This window comes from Phyllobates terribilis, unplaced genomic scaffold, assembly GCF_046119375.1.
Source record: "Phyllobates terribilis strain yellow unplaced genomic scaffold, ASM4611937v1 Scaffold_8__6_contigs__length_399053987, whole genome shotgun sequence".
NCBI classification, from domain to species: domain Eukaryota; kingdom Metazoa; phylum Chordata; class Amphibia; order Anura; family Dendrobatidae; genus Phyllobates; species Phyllobates terribilis.
In genome coordinates this window covers 383,789,954-383,806,242 of record NW_027362768.1, presented here as the reverse complement: position 1 = coordinate 383,806,242, position 16,289 = coordinate 383,789,954, and the positions used below count along the sequence as shown (strand labels likewise).

Here is a 16,289-nt window from a genome sequence, read left to right as displayed (position 1 = left end):
TGGTAGTGTAAGAATATGCGGCTGCTGGTGGTAGTGGTGTAGGTGCGCAGCTGGTGGTGGTGGTAGTGTAAGAGTGTGCGACTGCTGGTGGTAGTGGTGTCAGGGTGCGCAGCTGCTGCTGATGGTGATAGTGTAAGAGTGTGTGGCTGCTGGTGGTAGTGGTGTCAGGGTGCGCAGCTGATGGTTATAGTGTAAGAGTGTGCGGCTGCGGGTGGTAGTGGTGTCAGGGTGCGCAGCTGCTGGTGGTGGTAGTGTTAAGAGTGTGCGGATGCTGGTGGTAGTGGTGTCAGGGTGCACAGCTGGTGGTGGTAGTGTTAAGAGTGTGTGGCTGCTGATGGTAGTGGTGTCAGGGTGCGCAGCAACTGGTGGTGGTGGTGGTAGTGTAACAGTGTGTGGCTGCTGGTGGTAGTAGTGTCACGGTGCGCAGCTGCTGGTGGTGGTGGTAGTGTAAGAGTGTGTGGCTGCTGGTGGTGGTGGTGTCAGGGTGCGCAGCTGCTGGTGGTGGTGTTAGTGTAAGAGTGTGTGGCTGCTGGTGGTAGTGGTGTCGGGGTGCGCAGCTGCTGCTGCTGGTGGTGGTGGTAGTGTAAGGGTGTGTGGCTGCTGGTGGTGGTGGTGTCAGGGTGCGCAGCTGGTGGTGGTGGTGGTGTAAGAGTATGTGGCTGCTGGTGGTAGTGGTTTCAGGGTGCGCTGCTGCTGGTGGTAGTGGTGTCAGGGTGCGCAGCTGCTGGTAGTGGTGGTAGTGTAAGAGTGTGCGACTGCTGGTGGTAGTGGTGTCAGGGTGCGCAGCTGCTGCTGGTAGAGGTAGTGTAAGAGTGTGCGGCTGCTGGTGATAGTGGTGTCAGGGTGTGCAACTGCTGCTGGTGGTGGTAGTGTAAGAGTGTGCGGCTCCTGATGGTAGTGGTGTCAGGGCGCGCAGCTGCTCGTGGTGGTGGTGTAATAGTGTGCGGCGGCTAGTGGTGGTGGTGTCAGGGTGCACAGCTGCTGGTGGTGGTGGTAGTGTAAGAGCGCAGCTGCTGGTGGTAGTGGTGTCAGGGTGCACAGCTGGTGGTGGTGGTGGTGTAAGAATGTGCGGTTGCTGGTGGTCGTGGTGTCAGGGTGCGCAGCTGCTGGTGGTGGTAGTGTAAGAGTGTGCAGCTGCTGGTGGTAGTGGTGTCAGGGTGCGCAGCTGCTGGTGGTGGTAGTGTAAGAGTGTGTGGCTGGTGGTGGTGGTGTCAGGGTGTGCAGCTGCTGGTGGTGGTAGTGTAAGAGTGTGCGGCTGCTGGTGATAGTGGTGTCAGGGTGCGCAGCTGCTGGTGGTGGTGTAAGGGTGTGTTGCTGCTGGTGGTGGTGGTGTCAGGGTGCGCAGCTGCTGGTGGTGGTGTAAGAGTGTGTGGCTGCTGGTGGTGGTGTCAGGGTGCGCTGCTGCTGGTGGTGGTGGTGTAAGAGTGTGTGGCTGCTGGTGGTGGTGGTATCAGGGTGCGCAGCTGCTGGTGGTGGTAGTGTAAGAGTGTGAGGCTACTGGTGGTAGTGGTGTCAGGGTGTGCAGCTGGTGGTGGTAGTGTAAGAGTGTGCGGCTGCTGGTGGTAGTGGTGTCAGGGTGCACAGCTGCTGGTGGTGGTGTAAGAGTGTGCGGCTGCTAGTAGTGGTGGTGTCAGGGTGCGCAGCTGCTGGTGGTGGTAGTGTAAGAGTGTGCAGCTGCTGGTGGTGGTGGTGTCAGGGTGCGCAGCTGCTGGTGGTGGTGGTAGTGTAAGAGTGCGCGGCTGCTGGTGGTAGTGGTGTCAGGGTGCGCAGCTGCTGGTGGTGGTAGTGTAAGAGTCTGTAGATGCTGGTGGTAGTGATGTCAGGGTGCGCAGCTGCTGGTGGTGGTAGTGTAAGAGTGTGCAGCTGCTGGTGGTAGTGGTGTCAGGGTGCGCAGCTGCTGGTGGTGGAGGTAGGGTAACAGTGTGCGGCTGCTGGTTGTAGTGGTGTCAGGGTGGGCAGCTGCTGGTTGTGGTAGTAGTTTAAGAGTGTGCAGCTGCTGGTGGTAGTGATGTAAGGGTGCACAGCTGCTGGTGGTGGTAGTGTAAGAGTGTGCGGATGCTTTTGGTAGTGGTGTCAGGGTGCGCAGCTGCTGGTGGTGGTAGTGTGAGAGTGTGCGGCTGCTAGTGGTGGTGGTGTCAGGGTGCGCAGCTGCTGGTGGTGGTAGTGTAAGAGTGTGCAGCTGCTGGTGGTAGTGGTGTCAGGGTGCGCAGCTGCTGGTGGTGGTGGTAGTGTAAGAGTGTGCGGCTGCTGGTTGTAGTGGTGTCAGGGTGCGCAGCTGCTGGTGGTGGTGGTAGTGTAAGAGTGTGCAGCTGCTGGTGGTAGTGTTGTCAGGGTGCGCAGCTGCTGGTGGTGGTAGTGTAATAATGTGCGGCTGCTGGTGGTAGTGGTGTCAAGGTGCGCAGCTGGTGGTGGTAGTGTAAGAGTGTGCAGCTGCTGGTGGTAGTGGTGTCAGGGTGCGCAGCTGCTGGTGTCGGTAGTGGTGTAAGAGTGTGTGGCTGCTGGTGGTGGTGGTGTCAGGGTGCGCAGCTGGTGGTGGTGGTAGTGTAAGAGTGCAGCTACTTGTGGTAGTGGTGTCAGGGTGCGCAGCTGCTGGTGGTGGTGTAAGAGTGTGTGGTTGCTGGTGGTGGTGGTGTCAGGCTGCGCAGCTGCTGGTGGTGGTGGTATAAGAGTGCAGCTGCTGGTGGTAGTGGTGTCAGGGTGCACAGCTGCTGGTGGTGGTGGTGTGAGAGTGCAGCTGCTGGTGGTAGTGGTGTCAGGGTGCGCAGCTGCTGGTGGTGGTAGTGTAAGGGTGTGCAGCTGCTGGTGGTAGTGGTGTCAGGGTGCGCAGCTGCTGGTGGCGGTGGTGGTGTAAGAGTGTGTGGCTGCTGGTGGTGGTGGTGTCAGGGTGCGCAGCTGCTGGTGGTGGTAGTGTAAGAGTGCAGCTGCTGGTGGTAGTGGTGTCAGGGTGCACAGTTTCTGGTGGTGGTGGTGTAAGAGTGTGCAGCTGCTGGTGGTAGTGGTGTCAGGGTGCGCAGCTGCTGGTGGTGGAGGTAGGGTAAGAGTGTGCGGCTGCTGGTTGTAGTGGTGTCAGGGTGGGCAGCTGCTGGTTGTGGTAGTAGTTTAAGAGTGTGCAGCTGCTGGTGGTAGTGATGTAAGGGTGCACAGCTGCTGGTGGTGGTAGTGTAAGAGTGTGCGGATGCTTTTGGTAGTGGTGTCAGGGTGCGCAGCTGCTGGTGGTGGTAGTGTGAGAGTGTGCGGCTGCTAGTGGTGGTGGTGTCAGGGTGCGCAGCTGCTGGTGGTGGTAGTGTAAGAGTGTGCAGCTGCTGGTGGTAGTGGTGTCAGGGTGCGCAGCTGCTGGTGGTGGTGGTAGTGTAAGAGTGTGCGGCTGCTGGTTGTAGTGGTGTCAGGGTGCACAGTTTCTGGTGGTGGTGGTGTAAGAGTGTGCAGCTGCTGGTGGTAGTGGTGTCAGGGTGCGCAGCTGCTGGTGGTGGAGGTAGGGTAAGAGTGTGCGGCTGCTGGTTGTAGTGGTGTCAGGGTGGGCAGCTGCTGGTTGTGGTAGTAGTTTAAGAGTGTGCAGCTGCTGGTGGTAGTGATGTAAGGGTGCACAGCTGCTGGTGGTGGTAGTGTAAGAGTGTGCGGATGCTTTTGGTAGTGGTGTCAGGGTGCGCAGCTGCTGGTGGTGGTAGTGTGAGAGTGTGCGGCTGCTAGTGGTGGTGGTGTCAGGGTGCGCAGCTGCTGGTGGTGGTAGTGTAAGAGTGTGCAGCTGCTGGTGGTAGTGTTGTCAGGGTGCGCAGCTGCTGGTGGTGGTAGTGTAATAATGTGCGGCTGCTGGTGGTAGTGGTGTCAGGGTGCGCAGCTGGTGGTGGTAGTGTAAGAGTGTGCAGCTGCTGGTGGTAGTGGTGTCAGGGTGCGCAGCTGCTGGTGTCGGTAGTGGTGTAAGAGTGTGTGGCTGCTGGTGGTGGTGGTGTCAGGGTGCGCAGCTGGTGGTGGTGGTAGTGTAAGAGTGCAGCTGCTTGTGGTAGTGGTGTCAGGGTGCGCAGCTGCTGGTGGTGGTGTAAGAGTGTGTGGTTGCTGGTGGTGGTGGTGTCAGGCTGCGCAGCTGCTGGTGGTGGTGGTATAAGAGTGCAGCTGCTGGTGGTAGTGGTGTCAGGGTGCACAGCTGCTGGTGGTGGTGGTGTGAGAGTGCAGCTGCTGGTGGTAGTGGTGTCAGGGTGCGCAGCTGCTGGTGGTGGTAGTGTAAGGGTGTGCAGCTGCTGGTGGTAGTGGTGTCAGGGTGCGCAGCTGCTGGTGGCGGTGGTGGTGTAAGAGTGTGTGGCTGCTGGTGGTGGTGGTGTCAGGGTGCGCAGCTGCTGGTGGTGGTAGTGTAAGAGTGCAGCTGCTGGTGGTAGTGGTGTCAGGGTGCACAGTTTCTGGTGGTGGTGGTGTAAGAGTGTGCGGTTGCTGGTGGTGGTGGTGTTAGGGTGCGCAGCTGCTGGTGGTGGTAGTGTAAGAGTGCAGCTGCTGGTGGTGGTGGTGGTGTAAGTGTGTGGCTGCTGGTGGTGGTGGTGTCAGGGTGCACAGCTGCTGGTGGTGGTGTAAGAGTGTGTGGCTGCTGGTGGTGGTGGTGTCAGGGTGCGCAGCTGCTGTTGGTGGTGGTGTAAGAGTGTGTGGCTGCTGGTGGTGGTGGTGTCAGGGTGCGCAGCTGCTGTTGGTGGTGGTGTAAGAGTGTGTGGCTGCTGGTGGTGGTGGTATCAGGGTGCGCAGCTGCTGGTGGTGGTAGTGTAAGAGTGTGTGCAGCTGCTGGTGGTAGTATCAGTGTGTGCAGCTGCTTTACTTCACTTTTCTCATGGGTGATATAGCCGTTGAATAAATGTATAACTTCAATAAATGGAGGCCAAATTTTGTGTTTTCTTCTATTCTTATCTTATATGAAAATTTGCTGGATGATGTCATAAATTACATTTACATGAGACAATTTAGCAAAATGTAAACATGTAAATGCATCTCACCTCTGTCCACTTTACTTGGACAGTTAAACAGCAGAATTTCTGTACAAAACAAGCAGCAGAAAAAACGCAGCATTTATGCTACATGTGAACATGGCCTAAATGTCCAAACAAAGTGGATGTGATTTCAGACGCTGCTGAACTGTGCAGTTTTGAAGCATTTTTTTCTCTATAAACTTTTATCTGGAACCTGAAAAAAAAAAGTTGCATTTTCAAGCGCAGAATCAAATCTTTTAAATAAAAGAAATTCCGCAAGAAGGGTGCCCCCCTCTCGTAGGGAACTTAATAGGGAGTAGAATATCTGATATTAGGAGGATGAAATACATGACAGCCATCTTAAATGATAGAATAGCTTCATTTTATACAATTTGGGCTACTTGTGACTATTACTGGGCACAACATAGTAGCTGACTGGTCTATACTGCCCTTCCCTGTCTGTTTCTGTTTTTGTCTCTTTTGTCTTATGTCAAATCGTTGGTTTGGAAGGATTTTTGTGAATGCCGGAGGACCTAAGGGTGGGGGGCGATGAGCTTGTTTACCGGTTCACTCTATCCCTGACCCTTCTGATTAGAATAAGTATGCTGGTATTAAGTTCTAAGATAAAGAAGGTCTTCTTAGTTATATAACTGTTTTTGCTCCATCTTTTTTAATCATTTGACATGCTAATAGTTGTCTGTTATATTTTATACTTTAATAAAAATTACAGTTTAACCCCTTTACAACCCAAGGTGGTTTGCACGTTAATGACCAGGCCAATTTTTACAATTCTGACCACTGTCACTTTATGAGGTAATTACTCTGGAACGCTTCAACGGATCCCCCTGATTCTAGGATTGTTTTTTTGTAACATATTGTACTTCATGATTGTGGTAAAATTTCTTTGATATCATTTGCGTTTATTTGTGAAAAAAATGGAAATTTGGCGAAAATTTAGAAAATTTTCAAAATTTGAATTTTTATGCCCTTATTTCCCACACGTCTACTTCACATCAGCACAATTTTGGAACCAAAATTTTTTTTTTATTAGGGAGCTATAAGGGTTAAAAGTTGACCAGCGATTTCTCATTTTTCCAACAAAATTTGCAAAACCATTTTTTTAGGGACCACATAATATTTGAAGTCACTTTGAGGGGTCTTTACGACAGAAAATACCCAAAAGTGACACCATTCTAAAAACTGCACCCCTCAAGGTGCTCAAAACCACATTCAAGAAGTTTATTAACCCTTCAGGTGCTTCACAGGAAATTTTGGAATGTGGAAGAAAAAAATGAACATTTAACTTTTTTCACAAAAATGTTACTTTAGACCCAATTTTTTTTTATTTTCGCAGGGGTAACAGGAAAAAATGGACCCCAAAATTTGTTGTGCAATTTTCCCTGAGCACTCGGATACCCCATATGTGGGGAAAAAACACTGTTTGGGCGCACGGCAGGGCTCGGAAGGGAATGAGCACCATTTGACTTTTTGAATGTAAAATTTGCTTGAATAATTAGCGGACTTCAGGTTGCATTTGGAGAGCCCCTGATGTGCCTAAACAGTGGAAACTCCCCACAAGTGACACCATTTTGGAAACTAGACCCCTCAGGGAACTTATCTAGATGTGTGGTGAGCATCCTGAACCCCCAGGTGCTTCACAGAAGTTTATAGCATTGAGCCGTAAAAATAACATTTTCACATTTTTCCCACAAAAATGTTTTTCAGCCCCCAATTTTGCATTTTCATAAGGGTAACAGGAGAAATTGCACCATGCAGTTTGTTGTGCAATTTCTCCTGAGTAAGCCGATACCCCATATGTGAGGGAAAAAACACTGTTTGGGCGCACGGCAGGGTTCGGAAGGGTAAGGAGCGCCATTTGACTTTTTGAATGTAAAATTTGCTTGAATAATTAGCGGATGTGCCCCTGATGTGCCTAAACACTAGAAACCCCCCACAAGTGACACCATTTTGGAAACTAGACCCCTCAGGGAACTTATCTAGATGTGTGGTGAGCACCCTGAACCCCAAGTGTTTTACAGAAGTTTATAATATGGAGCCGTGAAAATAAAAAAATCTAACTTTTTCCACAAAAATGATGTTTTAGCCCCAATTTTTTTATTTTCACAAGGGTAAGAGGAGAAAATGGACACCAAAAACTTTTGTGCAATTTCTCCTGAGTACGCCGATACCCCATATGTGGGGAAAATACAGTGTTTGGACGCACGGCAGAGTTCAGAAGGGAAGGAGCACTGTGTGACTTTTTTAACGCAAAATTGGCTAGAATCGAGAGCGGATGCCATGTCGCGTTTGGAGAGCCCCTGATGTGCCTAAATAGTGGAAACCCCCCACAAGTGACCCCATTTTGGAAACTACACCCCTCAAGGATTTTATCAAGGGGTAGAGTGAACATTTTCAACCCAGAGGTACGACACAGAATTTTATAATATTAGGTCATCATATTGAATAAGTTGTCATTAATCTTGAGCGCAAGTGCTCGCTACTTGAGTTTGCATCGGGTACTCACGTATGCACCATGTATTGCGCATGGTCGAGTGACATCGTTGAGTCCCCGCTAGCATGTTTTACGGTTGTTAGACACCCAAAAAAAAACATGCGGGGATCGCTCGTGCATGGCAGGCAATCCCTGCGAGGTTTTTTTGGCCGCGAAGCATATGGGGCGGAGACTCGAGCACCCGCGATACTCAATGCATACCCGAGCACCCGATGTAAACTCAAGTAGCGAGCACTTGCGCTCAACACTGGTCGCCATATCGTCATCTTTTTTTTTTACTTTTGAAAAAAATCCCAACCCCAACTCTAACCCAACCCCAAGCCCAACCCTAACGTTTATTTTTGACGCCGTTCCTCGTGCTGTATAAGTGATTAGACGACTTTATTCTTCGGGTCGGTGCGATTACAGAGATACCAGAATCATATGGGGTTTTGTAAGTGTGTGTAGCTGCTGGTGGTAGTGATGTCAGGGTGCGCAGCTGCTGGTGGTGGTAGTGTAAGAGTGTGCAGCTGCTGGTGGTAGTGGTGTCAGGGTGCGCAGCTGCTGGTGGTGGAGGTAGGGTAAGAGTGTGCGGCTGCTGGTTGTAGTGGTGTCAGGGTGGGCAGCTGCTGGTTGTGGTAGTAGTGTAAGAGTGTGCAGCTGCTGGTGGTAGTGATGTAAGGGTGCACAGCTGCTGGTGGTGGTAGTGTAAGAGTGTGCGGCTGCTTTTGGTAGTGGTGTCAGGATGCGCAGCTGCTGGTGGTGGTAGTGTGAGAGTGTGCGGCTGCTAGTGGTGGTGGTGTCAGGGTACGCAGCTGCTGGTGGTGGTAGTGTAAGAGTGTGCAGCTGCTGGTGGTAGTGGTGTCAGGGTGCGCAGCTGCTGGTGGTGGTAGTGTAAGAGTGTGCGGCTGCTGGTGGTAGTGGTGTCAGGGTGCGCAGCTGCTAGTGGTGGTGGTAGTGTAAGAGTGTGCAGCTGCTGGTGGTAGTGTTGTCAGGGTGCGCAGCTGCTGGTGGTGGCAGTGTAATAATGTGCGGCTGCTGGTGGTAGTGGTGTCAGGGTGCGCAGCTGGTGGTGGTAGTGTAAGAGTGTGCAGCAGCTGGTGGTAGTGGTGCCAGGGTGCGCAGCTGCTGGTGTCGGTAGTGGTGTAAGAGTGTGTGGCTGCTGGTGGTGGTGGTGTCAGGGTGCGCAGCTGGTGGTGGTGGTAGTGTAAGAGTGCAGCTGCTTGTGGTAGTGGTGTCAGGGTGCGCAGCTGCTGGTGGTGGTGTAAGAGTGTGTGGTTGCTGGTGGTGGTGGTGTCAGGCTGCGCAGCTGCTGGTGGTGGTGGTGTAAGAGTGCAGCTGCTGGTGGTAGTGGTGTCAGGGTGCACAGCTGCTGGTGGTGGTGGTGTAAGAGTGCAGCTGCTGGTGGTAGTGGTGTCAGGGTGCGCAGCTGCTGGTGGTGGTAGTGTAAGGGTGTGCAGCTGCTGGTGGTAGTGGTGTCAGGGTGCGCAGCTGCTGGTGGCGGTGGTGGTGTAAGAGTGTGTGGCTGCTGGTGGTGGTAGTGTCAGGGTGCGCAGCTGCTGGTGGTGGTAGTGTAAGAGTGCAGCTGCTGGTGGTAGTGGTGTCAGGGTGCACAGTTGCTGGTGGTGGTGGTGTAAGAGTGTGCGGTTGCTGGTGGTGGTGGTGTTAGGGTGCGCAGCTGCTGGTGGTGGTAGTGTAAGAGTGCAGCTGCTGGTGGTGGTGGTGGTGTAAGTGTGTGTGGCTGCTGGTGGTGGTGGTGTCAGGGTGCACAGCTGCTGGTGGTGGTGTAAGAGTGTGTGGCTGCTGGTGGTGGTGGTGTCAGGGTGCGCAGCTGCTGTTGGTGGTGGTGTAAGAGTGTGTGGCTGCTGGTGGTGGTGGTGTCAGGGTGCGCAGCTGCTGGTGGTGGTGGTGTAAGAGTGTGTGCAGCTGCTGGTGGTAGTATCAGTGTGTGCAGCTGCTTTACTTCACTTTTCTCATGGGTGATATAGCCGTTGAATAAATGTATAACTTCAATAAATGGAGGCCAAATTTTGTGTTTTCTTCTATTCTTATCTTATATGAAAATTAGCTGGATGATGTCATAAATTACATTTACATGAGACAATTTAGCAAAATGTAAACATGTAAATGCATCTCACCTCTGTCCACTTTACTTGGACAGTTAAACAGCAGAATTTCTGTACAAAACAAGCAGCAGAAAAAACGCAGCATTTATGCTACATGTGAACATGGCCTAAATGTCCAAACAAAGTGGATGTGATTTCAGACGCTGCTGAACTGTGCAGTTTTGAAGCATTTTTTTCTCTATAAACTTTTATCTGGAACCTGAAAAAAAAAAGTTGCATTTTCAAGCGCAGAATCAAATCTTTTAAATAAAAGAAATTCCGCAAGAAGGGTGCCCCCCTCTCGTAGGGAACTTAATAGGGAGTAGAATATCTGATATTAGGAGGATGAAATACATGACAGCCATCTTAAATGATAGAATAGCTTCATTTTATACAATTTGGGCTACTTGTGACTATTACTGGGCACAACATAGTAGCTGACTGGTCTATACTGCCCTTCCCTGTCTGTTTCTGTTTTTGTCTCTTTTGTCTTATGTCAAATCGTTGGTTCGGTGCGATTACAGCGATACCAGAATCATATGGGGTTTTTATGATTGACAGCTGTCACACACTAAAAGACACATATTTTGTAAAATCTAGTTTTTGCATCGCCATATTTTGAGAGCTATAATTTTCCCATATTTTGGCCGACAGAGTCATGTGATGGCTCGTTTTTTGTGGGATGAGTTGATGTTGTTATTGGTGCCATTTTCAGGCATGTGACATTTTTTGATCGCTTTCTATTCCGATTTTTGGGAGGCAGAATAAACAAAAACCAACAATTCAGGAATTGTTTGGTTTTTTTATGCCGCTCCTCGTGTAGTAAAATTGATAAGGCAGCTTTATTCTTCGGGTCAGTACGTTTACAGCGGCACCACATTTATATTGTTTTTCTATGTTTTGGCACTTTTACACAATAAAGCTATTTTATAGAAAAAAATATTTTTTTGCATCGCTTTATTCTGAGAGCTATAACTTTTTTATTTTTTGGCTGATGGAGCTGTATGGCAGCTTGTTTTTTGCAGGACGAGATGACGTTTTCAGCGGTATCATTTTTATTTATATTCGTCTTTTTGATCGCGTGTTATTCCACTTTTTGTTTGGCAGTATGGTGATAAAGCATTGTTTTTTACTTCATCTTTTATTTTTTTTTTACTGTGTTCACTAAAGGGGTTAACTAATGGGACAGTTTTATAGGTCAGGTCGTTCCGGACACGGCAATACCAAATATGTGTACTTTTATTGTGTTTTTTTTTCATAATAATATTTATTGATGGGTACATTATATTTTTATTTTTGGTGGATTCTATATATATATATATATATATATATATATATACAGTGGTGGCCAAAAGTATTGGCACCCCTACAATTCTGTCTGATAATACTCAGTTTCTTCCTGACAATGATTGCAATCACAGATTCTTTGGTGTGATTATCTTCATTTAATTTGCTTGCAAGGAAAAAACACAAAAGAGAATGAAGCAAAAATCAAATCATTGATCATTTCACGCAAAACTCCAAAAAAGGGCCGGACAAAAGTATTGGCACCCTCAGCCTAATACTTGGTTGCACAACCTTTAGCCAAAATAACTGGGAACAACCGCTTCCAGTAACCATCAATGAGTTTCTTACAATGCCCTGCTGGAATTGTAGACCGTTCTTCTTTGGCAAACTGCTCCAGGTCCCTGATATTTGAAGGTGCCTTCTCCAAACTGCCATTTTGAGATCTCTCCACAGGTGTTCTATGGGATTCAGGTCTGGACTCATTGCTGGCCACCTTAGAAGTCTCCAGTGCTTTCTCTCAAACCATTTTATAGTGCTTTTGGAAGTGTGTTTTGGGTCATTGTCCTGCTGGAAGACCCACTACCTCTGAGGGAGACCCAGCTTTCTCACACTGGGCCCTACATTATGCTGCAAAATTTGTTGGTAGTCTTCAGACTTCATAATGCCATGCACACGGTCAAGCAGTCCAGTGCCAGAGTCAGCAAATCAACCCCAAAACATCAGGGAACCTCCGCCATGTTTGACTGTAGGGACCGTGTTCTTTTCTTTGAATGCCTCTTTTTTTTTCCTGTACACTCTATGTTGATGCTTTTTCCCATCTACTTTTGTCTCATCTGACCAGAGAACATTCTTCCAAAACGTTTTAGGCTCAGGTAAGTTTTGGCAAACTCCAGCCTGGCTTTTTTTATGTCTCGGGGTAAGAAGTGGGGTCTTCCTGGGTATCCTACCATACAGTCCCTTTTCATTCAGACGCCGACGGATAGTATGGGTTGACACTGTTGTAGCCTCGAACTGCAGGGCAGCTTGAACTTGTTTGGATGTTAGTCGAGGTTCTTTATCCACCATCCGCACAATCTTGCGTTGAAATCTCTCGTCAATTTTTCTTTTCCGTCCACATCTAGGGAGGTTAGCCACAGTGCCATGGGCTTTACACTTCTTGATGACACTGTGCACGGTAGACACAGGAACATTCAGGTCTTTGGAGATGGACTTGTAGCCTTGAGATTGCTCATGCTTCCTCACAATTTGGTTTCTCAAGTCCTCAGACAGTTCTTTGGTCTTCTTTCTTTTCTCCATGCTCAATGTGGTACACACAAGGACACAGGACATAGGTTGAGTCAACTTTAATCCATGTTAACTGTCTGCAAGTGTGATTTAGTTATTGCCAACACCTGTTAGGTGCCACAGGTAAGTTACAGGTGCTGTTAATTACATGAATTAGAGAAGCATCACAGGATTTTTCAAAGGGTGCCAATACTTTTGTCCACCCCCTTTTTTTAGGTTCGGTGTGGAATTATATCCAATTTGGCTTTAGGACAATTCTTTCTGTGTTTTTTCATTGAAGACAAATTAAATGAAGATAATAAGACCAAAGAATTTGTGATTGCAATCATTTTCAGGAAGAAACTGAGTATTATCTGACAGAATTGCAGGGGTGCCAATACTTTTGGCCACCACTGTATATATATATATATATATATATATATATATATATATATATATATTTAAAAAAAAATTAAATTTTGTTTTACTTTTATACTTTGTCCCACTATGGGACTTTCACTTTTTTTATTCTGATCGCCTGCACAGCATAGGGATGGAGCACCATCCCTGTGCTATGCAGGCTGTCAGCGCTGCACAGGGAGAAGATAGTTTGGTCATTCACTGCCCATGACCAAAATATCTTCCTGCTCTCTGGTGACCCGGATGTTGTCATGACGACATTGGGTCGTCATGGCAACATCCGGGAAGCCGCGGCAGACAGCGCTGCAGGCCGGCAGGAGAGGTGAGTATTGCGATCACCTCCCCTTGCCACCACAATGCTGCGATTGACTTCGATCACAGCATTGCGGGGGTTAATGTGTCGGGAGCGGTGCGGGACATAGTACCGGGTGTCAGCTGTGACAATCAGCTGGCACCCAGCGCCGATCGCGCCCGCACAGCCTGTGTGTGTGCGCGATAGCAAAGACGTATTAATACGTGTCAGGCTCTTAATGCCCAGGGCGCAGATACGTATTACTACGTCTTGGGCTTTAAAGGGGTTCAAAAAATAAATAAATAAAAATTTCGCAAACACACTATAATCAGGGAAGATTGTTATGGCATCATTTGGTCAGGAGACCTGTAAAAATGTGCAGAAAGTAAAGTACAAAAAAACACAGCATTTATGCTACGTGTGAACACAACCTCAGCGTTACATTTTTATTACATTTTTTATCGGTTTAATGGAGAAAAAAATCAATCACGTAATTATTTTTACATTTATCAATCACCACAAAATAATCTGATCGCTGTGTTGTGCAGAACATTACGACTACAGGGACACCAAATATGTTCATGATACATGCTGATTTGTGATGTTTATTTATTTATTTTTTGAAAAAAGCAAATTAAAAATGACATTTGTGTTTGTTTTTCATCATTTTTTAGTAATTTTGTAGGAAGAAAAAAAACCTGAATTGTATTTTCCCACTAGAATGCTGGGACTGTGTACAAATGCATCTTTATGTACTAGTATAATCTGCCTGTGGGTTGAGAGCCTGAAATGCATCTTCAAGTATAGAAAATTCTCCTGCACTTGTCAATACAGGCTGTGGCCAATACCTTTAGCTGCTGCTTGCAATGATAGAGACTGTGGGTTTGAGTATCGGGGAGACCAGATCTTAAGAAAAAAAAATTACATTTTTATAATTATTTTTCATTATTTTTTAGTAGTCTTATAGGACGAAAAAAAATCTGACTTTTATCCTCCCTCTAGGTTCTACATCTGTACATAACAGTATATTTCTATGTACCTGTATTCTTCAGTCTACATAGAAATACACTGTTATGTACAGATGTGTCTCTATGTATCAGTGTAATCTGTGTGTGGAGTCAGAGTCTGCAATGCAGCTTCAACTATACAAAATCCTTCTATGATCAGTGCAGGCTGTGGCTCATAGCTTTAGCTGCTGTCTGCAATAATACAAGTTGTGAGTTCGACCAGGTCTCAATAAAAGAAAATAATTGTTTAATTAAATAATGTAAGTGTGCAGAGATGAGGAGGAGCTACGAAGCGATGAAGACTCCAGAGAGAAGAGAGGGGTGAGAGAAGTGAGTATTGGAAGTTGGGACAAAGCCTTGACGTAGCAGGATAGTGCCCCCTCATATTGGCACAGTCCCACTGAATCCAGGACAGTTGGGGGGCTATGCATTTGACAAGCCAGAAACTGTATTGAAAACAGCAGCTTCAGGTCTATTTAATACCGTATGTAGTTTATATTGTGAAATTTGGTGACAAATCGACCTTAATGAACATCTCCAGATTACAGGTCTCTTGTGGCCATAAAGCAGATCTCTAAATGCTGTTAAGAAAAGTTCCAGCAAAATGTCTGCCCCATAATAAAGTACAGAATATAAAAAAGATATCAACAACTATGTGGTATAAATTAGTAAAACTTCTGGGGGATACACTCTCTGTAAGCCCTGCCCGCTTGTCAGTGTAACGCTGCGACGCCGGAGTGTTGCAAAGTTTTTGTTACCCCAGGGCCCCCAAAATGGTCACATGCATACAACTTGTCCTACAAGAAAACCCCCAATAAATTGTCGTTGATGGAAAGTAGTTGTTACAGGGTTACGTAGTTCACATGGTCGTTCCCAGGACGTTACTGCTGGATCCTTTTGAGATCCTGTCTCACCTGAATGATCTGCAGGACGTGTTGCTTCACTGTCGTCGTGATCACAGCAGATTCAAAGAAACAATTAAAGTATCTTCCATCAGTGACCAAGATGAGGATCCAGAAGATGGGAGCTCTGAAACTCATTACAAACTTATACAAAGGCTTGGTACAGCAGGAGCAGCACCTTCTGCCGCAGCAGTCGCAGTCCTTGCAATCTTGGTAGGTGCAGGGACCTTGTTCAATGTCTTCAACAACATGTCTTGTTCCACACCGATTACAGCACCAGCAGGAACAGACGAAGATGCAGAGGATGGCCGTGGTACCGACAATAAATATCAGACTGTACAAAATTTGAAGCCATTGGATATTGGGGCAGATAAACTCCGTTTCCATGAGTTTCTCTAAGCCAAGAAGTATCAAAGCGAGGAGAGGAGCCCCGGCCAGGTCAATGTTAGATCGGATGATCTTAGCGAGGTCTTTTGGTCTCTGCATTTCATTAAATAACGCTCACACTTCTGTGCCTGAAACTGTAATGTGCCAAGGTTACAAAGCTTACTTTCACTTTACAGAAGCTAATTGTTTCTTTATTGGGTGTAACGGACTGTAAAAACACAAAGACAAAGGAGTATCAGAGCAACTGGAACATAACAATACAATCATTAGTAATAACATTACAATTTTTACCTATCGGAGCCTTTTGAAATGAAGATTCAGAGTGACCAGTGATAAAGTGTCTATTATCCCACAATATGGTGAAAAGATTTGAAGTTAAAATAAACAAAAAGATCCAGTTCATTCATTCCAAAATTAATCCAGTCAGTGGGGAAGCACGGAAAGCACGACACTGCATGACGGTTTAGATAGATATGTCCAAGAAAGGTAAAAGATCCAGTATATATAAAAAAAAATCACATTTTATTTAATCCATTAAAAAAGTGAAAAAATAGACATACACTGGGTGCGGAAAGTATTCAGACCCCTTTAAATTTTTCACTCTTTCTTTCATTGCAGCCATTTGGTAAATTCTAAAATGTTCTTTTTTTTCTCATTAAAGTCCACTCTGCACCCCAAAAACAGAAATGTAGAAATTTTTGCAAATTTATTAAAAAATAAAAACTGAAATATCACATGGTCATAAGTATTCAGACCCTTTGCTCAGACACTCATATTTAAGTCACATGCTGCCCATTTCCTTGTGATCCTCCTTGAGATGGTTCTACTCCTTCATTGGAGTCCAGCTGTGTTTAATTAAACTGATAGGACTTGATTTGGAAAGGCGCACACCTGTCTATATAAGACCTCACAGCTCACAGTGCATGTCAGACCAAATGAGAATCATCAGCTCAAAGGAACTGCCCAAGGAGCTCAGAGACAGAGTTGTGGCAAGGCACAGATCTGTCTATATAAGACCTCACAGCTCACAGTGCATGTCAGACCAAATGAGAATCATCAGCTCAAAGGAACTGCCCAAGGAGCTCAGAGACTGAATTGTGGCAAGGCACAGATCTGGCCAAGGTTACAAAAGAATTTCTGCAGTACTCAAGGTTCCTAAGAGCACAGTGGCCTCCATAATCCTTAAATGGAAGAA

General features: G+C 47.2%; 1 protein-coding gene across 1 annotated transcript in view; it reads right to left on the bottom strand.

The window, feature by feature from the left end:
- LOC141156602 (uncharacterized) overlaps nucleotides 1-15,234 on the bottom strand; it is a 54,680-nt gene extending 39,446 nt beyond the window's left edge. The window contains exon 1 of the mRNA XM_073642802.1: nucleotides 14,720-15,234. Coding sequence (XP_073498903.1) covers nucleotides 14,720-15,193 — 474 coding nt within the window. The 5' untranslated portion in view covers nucleotides 15,194-15,234. The remainder of the gene's footprint in view (nucleotides 1-14,719) is intronic.
- Between the last annotated feature and the right edge of the window lie 1,055 nt (nucleotides 15,235-16,289).